At 37.5% G+C, this 6,802-nt stretch overlaps 1 protein-coding gene across 1 annotated transcript in view; it reads right to left on the minus strand.

Annotated features, from left to right (window-relative positions):
• Positions 1-6,555, minus strand: part of LOC104538210 (DNA-binding protein SATB1-like) — a gene marked incomplete at its 5' end in the record, with an annotated part of 46,057 nt that extends 39,502 nt beyond the window's left edge. The window contains 2 exon segments of the mRNA XM_010181329.1: positions 3,550-4,004; positions 6,412-6,555. Coding sequence (XP_010179631.1) covers positions 3,550-4,004; positions 6,412-6,555 — 599 coding nt within the window.
• Positions 6,556-6,802: the final 247 nt, after the last annotated feature.

Genomic DNA, 6,802 nt, shown 5'->3' on the forward strand with positions numbered 1-6,802 from the left:
AGGGAAAACCTGAACTTGCTCTTTCAAGGTGTCTGCCCAGCGCACTGACGTCAGCTGGAAAAAATATTACACTTATTAATTCAATCAAATGGCAACTGAAACATAAGCAGCTCAATTTTCCGAAATTGCCCTAGTAAACAGAGAGCGCGGTAGACTTATTTGGTAGCCATGCTTGAGGTGAAACTCAGACCTGCTAGAACAGATCCTGACTCAACAAACTTTTCCATGGTGCATGACAAAGGGGTGCTAACAGGACTCAGTCTGTTTCTTTGTGGCCAGTGAGCTGGAATCACAACTGCTGAAGGACAAATGAAACTTTAGACCCCACTGCACTCCGAAGCCTTCCTAGAAGGACCACTGTGACATTTCTAATGGGGAGAGGTGCTCCACCCTCCAAAACTACTTCTGCTCCCTACAACAATTGTTCTATTAGGTGTGTATGGATGCTCATTTTAATTCAAGTCATAGCTTTCTGGACTCCTCTTTGATTTAAACTTTGCAAAACACATTCCTGAGGACTACACATTTTTTGAAACTACCATTTTGAAGTTAAGGTTAGAGAGGAAGTTACCCAAGAAGAGATTAAGGGCACCCTTTCAATTTTCTTAGATGTGGCTGAGGGTTTTTTCCTGCCTTATAAATAGATAATAATCTAAAAAAAGACCTTAATTTTCAGAAGAAATTTTACAAAATTCTTTCCTTTTATCTGGGAAGAAGTAGAAATATTTCTAGTCAACATTTTTGCCCCCAAATAAAAAATGATTGAAAATTAGGGCCAAGTGTTGAATTACCACACTAAGCTGGTAGAACTCCCTCTTCCCACCCAAAAATGCCACCAAATTCTGTATTCATACGGTAGTGTAGAGCACAAGTCTGTAAAACAAGAAGTGCCAACATCTTCAGCCAATTCCACCGAAGTCCATTTTTACTGCCGAAACTTTAAGCTAAATTATTCTTAGTTTATAGCTCACTTCCTTCCTTAACTTTTATGCTGAAAGCCAATCTCTCCCTTCATCTAAGACTGTATCTTGACATTAGGCGTTTTTTGCGCAGAACTCCTAACCGATTTCAGCGAGATCTTCTGCCTTCAGAAACTGATGGCAAGATGTGGTCCCTGGACACAGCTCAAATACACTTATGACAGTTTCAAAAATGTCAGTGGTAAGCCTGAGTTAGCTTTTTATCTCAGAAAACAGTAGATGAATTTAAACAAGCATTTTCACTTGCTCTTTACAAAAAAAAAATAAAACCCAACAAAAAGACAAAAGATATTACACCTATATTAGAAAATAACATCTAAATATAACCAGTTATTAAAGTGGTGTCCTAATTTTAGTTAAATGTGATGTATCCTTGAATAACCTGAGAGAAATTCCAAAGTCCAGCAACCAAAACAAATTTAAATGCTTTCTTATAATAATCACAACTATCTGTACCTGTATGTATACTTGCACATTAGCTGTTACTGTGGGTACAATTAACAATTTTCGGTTTTGCAAAAGTCAGATGTACCTACAACAAACTCCTCTGGATTTCAGTTGGGCTTTGCTTCATATTAAAAGTATGCTGAGATATTTCTTGGCAACACTAAGGCTAATATTGCCTAGGCTCGTACTATTTTCCCTTCTGTTCCCTACATTTGCCACAACACATAAACACTGCAAAATCTTATGTAGCTAACTGCAAATATTAATTTGACTAGCTAACATAATCTGTAGGATATAGGGATACTACTCTGAGTTCTTTCAAGTAGATTAGGTTTAAAATTGCCAAAATAGCTTACATATAAATTTAATATCTCTTTAACAATATTTGTTTTCAACATTCACTCTGGGGTTTCCTCTCAGTTTTGGGTCACTTAAAAAACAATTTACCAGGCTGGTTAACCACAGCGCCCATGGAAGAACTGAACTTTAAACAAATATTTAATAACATTTCTAGTAAGGAAAATATATAGTGGTCAGGAATCAGTATTTGTGCTAGAAATCTGGTTCTACGGTTGCATTCATCACATCTCAATAGCATCTTCTAATACTGCGTCATCTAAATTCAGTGTCCAGTCAGAAACTAATGTTCTTGTATTTCAGGTAACAAGTACTGTTCATGCACAAACGATAAGGGATCAAAAGCTGTATGCAAAACTAGCTAACAAAAAAAATGAACAAGTTACTGTGGAGAGGGGTAGAAAGCTGAGAGAAAACAAGCTGCTTTGAGGCAAGTCTGAGAAAGAAGTAAATATCTAATAAACTATTTACTTTCTGAATTATTTGCTTGGCTTTTTGCCCAGGTAAGACAGCAGCTGCAAACCATGGTAACTGGAAGCCTCTATTATTATTATTTCAATACTTAATAGTTAAAACATTAAACATTGTATAAAATTAAACTCTATGTCACTTATATGTAAACGTAAAAACTGACACTGCCTGAACCTAACTTAGGTAAGTAGTCCTTCAGTGAGTTCATGTATCTTATGAAATTTGGTATGAAAGACTCAGATCTGGAAAAACTCCTCTCCTGTTAAGAGGAAAAACACAAACACACAGAGCTCTACAGAGAATTCACACCAAGACTACTTTCTTTTAGCTAAAGTAGGATGTAAAAATTTTTAATTTTAATAATTCAGAATAAGTACAAATGACATGCTGATTCAAAACTGGTACCAATGCATCTGAAACAGAACTTTTATTCTCTGAACTATGCAGGGAGAAACATAAACATTTCAAGAGAAACTCAAATTAAGAATTTTTTTTTTTTTTACTATATTCTACAATGGACAAATACTTGTTCCTTAAGTTTAGAAATGAGGAATCCAAAGCAAATTTGCCTACATATTTTTTAAATATTTCCTCTAAAAAATTTGCTATTTTATTTACTATTAAAACAGTTCTAAAATTTCAAGATCTTTTTATTTGCATTGGATATACTGACATTTCTTCCATAATTTCTGCTTGATTAAATTCCATGCAACATGGCATTAAGTTAAATTCATAGAGCAGAATAAATTATAACAGGGTTAGCTTCTAAAACAGGTGTAAAAAATAACACATTTTAGTGTTACTTATCAGCTTTGCTAGGGCTAATTTTTTCTGCACTGAAGAGCTGAAGTATATGTTCTGACGTGGACATTGGCAATCTCAGCAACTACTAGTTTGCAGCAAACTACAAAAATACATGAAAAGAGTAGACGATCTAAAAATAAAGCTTTTATTTTTAATCTTTCAGAAGCCTGAAAAGATGTTATTAAGACTTTCACTAGAAAATAATAAAAATAAATGCAAATATGAAAAAAAGATAAACTCAGGTACACCTGTGAAAGACGACAGGTTGTTCAGTGCATGCGTGTGGTCAATACAGGTATACCTTTGCAACACAAAAGGCAGTATCTTGGGTGACTTTGTGAATGGTTTTGCATAGAGCAGAAGTGTGGGTCCTTCACAGGAGTTAAGTGACAAGGCAGAAATAAGGAGACAGGCTTAAAAGGTGATAATTAATAAACAGAAAAAAGGGACAATTAAGTTTAAAAAAAGAATAAGATAAAAGATAACTGACCTGAGTTCGGTTGAAAGCCACACGTGCAAATACTGCCTGTGAGATTCCTGCTCGTTTCAGTTCATCACGGACCCACTGGTAGATTTCGGAAGACACCTCTGTGTTTGTTGAGACCTGCTGCTCCAACGGCTTGTTCATGGATCTACTGACAGGAGGAGGGTGGTTCAAGTACTGTTGGTTTAAGGACTGCTGGGCTAGAAGTCTGTTCACTGCATACTGCTGGTTCAGCAACTGGGCCATTACCAGCTGCTGATTTACCAGCTGAGGGCTAATGGGAGTAGATACAAGTCCAGGGTGCAGGTTTGGAAGCGGGGTCCGAACTGATGGTTGACTACCATGAGAAAGCTGAACAGGGGATGGAGGCTGTTCGGCTGTGTTCCCTGGGACTGGCTGCTGACCGAAGTTGACATGGTTGGCACCTTGCTGGGATAGTTCAGAAAGGCTATCCATCTCAACTACAGTGAAAAAGAAACATTGAAAAAGCCAATTTAAGACTGAAAATCACAAATTTCATGCCCCTCACAAGACGTGCTAATAAAAATAAGTAAATATAAAGTGGCGCATTCAGGTTCAAGCTTACTGTACTCTCCAGCCTACATCACCAGGCCCATAACATCACTGTTGCAGCTATTTGCCTTCCAAGTTTACCTGCGTATAATGATGTAGTGAATATTTGAAAAAACAAACAAACCAAAACCAAAAAAACCCCAAAACATCCAACCAACTGCCCTATCATCATCACTGTGCCCTTGGAGGAACCAGCAGGAGGCAAAAACACATGCTGGAAACCATGTATGACAAACTTCTGGAGAGTTTTGGAAAGGCTCAATGCAACCAAGCCATGGGTATACGGCTGCTGATCGCATCCCCGCAGCAACAGATGCAGGGGACTTCAGACAGGGCAGTAAAGAAATAGAATGGGCAAAGACGAGAGATGGGAAACCACTCTGTGCACTACAGAAGACAGAGGTGAAATGGTAAGTGCATCTGCACCAAGGGTAAAGGAGGGCTGTTACAGGAAAGCACACCCCAAGCAGAGAGTGAGAAGCCCCTGGTGACGGTCCTCCTGTGGTGTCCCTGCCACAACATCTGCAGTTCCCAACCACTGGAAATCTGTAACAAGCAGGGTGGGGTGTAGATCTCCCCATGCTCTGCTGATTTCTAGATGCTGCATCAATTGTATGGGATTGCTAAGATCTAGTATAATTTATGTAAATTACACAGATGGGCTGCTTTATCTTGCAACCATGTATGCATGGTTTTTTTCAGTGACTTGCAACATGGTTGAATTTTTTTCTTATATTAACTCATCTGCCTTGACACACCCTCCTTTTTAAATAACAACAGTTTTTTATAAGAGTTCTTCCAGCTCCCCTCTTGTGCATGATAAGACAATATAAAATAACTCTAGGTTGATGTAAAAGAATCTCTTTTTATCAATGCATATCACTTTTTAATTTTAAACCATCTCAGCTCTAGAGCTTTAGCAATGCTGATCTGGAAATAGCTTCAAGAAAATATGATTTATTTAAAATCCAAAACTCCAGTATCTCCACAAAAGTGCTGTAGCAATTTTTTTTGTATACTAGTCAAGCATATTTTTTTAAAAAAGGCTTTTTACAGTAATTGTGATCTTCACTAACAGCCATTCAGTGCAAGACCTTCCTTTCCTTCACAGGGATGAGAGCTGGAAGAAAAAATCAGCACCTGGATTCCCACCCACAGCCCTTCCTTCCCTTTCTGTCCTATCACAGGCAGAAATTTTGTATTTATTTATTTTTAAAAGGGAGGGTTGCCCCACACAAGTGCTGCAGCAATGGAGGTGGAAGATGCTGCGGAAAGGTCATCTCCCCATGCAGGTGCTCTGCTGGCTCACACACAGACCACCTGAAACCAAGTCCTGTCCTACCACTGACTTCAGTGGTCTCAGAAGAAGGGTTCAGTGTTACACAGAAGGTACAAAGCAGAAAAAGGAAAGAAGATGCCTTTTTTCACTAGCGGAAAGTAGAGATCAACCCAAGCGGGCCATTCGCTTGGAACAGTAATTCAAGCAATTATCACAAAAGTGATGCATTGTCTTCATTACAGCCTTAAGCTATAAAAGGCAGGGAATCAGTTTTGGTAGATGAATGATTTTGCTTCAAAGACTGATAACTAAGTCAAGCTCAAAAATCAATCCAAATTCAGGTCCCATGTCTTCATTCTGTTGAAAACTACGCAGAAACTTTCTGACATAAAGTGTTCAAAATTACGTTAACAGGTTTACGAAATAGTTGTAAAAAGGGACAATACAGAAAGACAAAAGGTATTAGAGAATTAATATGTCCCACTGATGGATTTTTTCCTCCAGTAATTTACTTCTGCTTACTACAACAAGCAAACAATTGTCAAATCAACTATTGATTAAAATTAGTTGAAATCAGGGTGCCAAAGTTAGAGACAGATATGGATTTATAAAATTACAGCATTCCTGTTGGAAGGCAATGATAGTTATAGAAGCCCGTTTCTTTAAATATACATTAGCCAGATCAAGAAAGAATACATACATTTAAAAAAAAAATCAGTCCGTCACAGTTCTAGGAACAGGTTTTTTAAACAATTATCCTTGGTGGTAGAAGATCTCTAGATTTACAGAATGACAGCTTTACATCTCTGGCAACTCAAGTCAGTTTGGCTGTTTCAATAGCAAATATTTATTCAAATGAATTCTTTCACTATATAGGTACTTTCTACATCTACTCATCAAAAGCATCCTAAACTTATCGTGAAGGGACCTGGCTTCTTATATGACTGTGACAGACCTCAGTGTGACACATAATGGTATGTATTCACCATCGCAGCAATTTTTTTTTTTTTGCTTACCCATCATATCTTTTGACTTCTTGAAATGTTTATACCACCTTCCAAATTCCTGACATTTTGCTGCTGAGACATTTGCATAGTAAGTGCTGTTCACAATGGAAGAAATCATACTCTGCGTGAAGAGGGGAGAAGAAAAAGAAAAATCTGTAACACAAAGCAGTACAAGTCTAAGCACAAATTATTTCAATTGTTGAAACCATTATATTTTCAGAGTTTAAGGACCACGTTGTATTTTTAATCCTATCATCCAAAGCCTTTAAAAAAACTCATTAATTGAGCAAAAAACCAAACCAAGGTATATTGTAAATGGGAGCCACAAAAGCAGATGTACTACGGAAAGAACAAAGTTATCGACCCAGGAACATCAGGAAATGGGATGGGCTCTGGACAG

Source organism: Mesitornis unicolor, unplaced genomic scaffold, assembly GCF_000695765.1.
Source record: "Mesitornis unicolor isolate BGI_N332 unplaced genomic scaffold, ASM69576v1 scaffold6753, whole genome shotgun sequence".
In the NCBI taxonomy this organism is placed as follows: Eukaryota; Metazoa; Chordata; class Aves; order Mesitornithiformes; family Mesitornithidae; genus Mesitornis; species Mesitornis unicolor.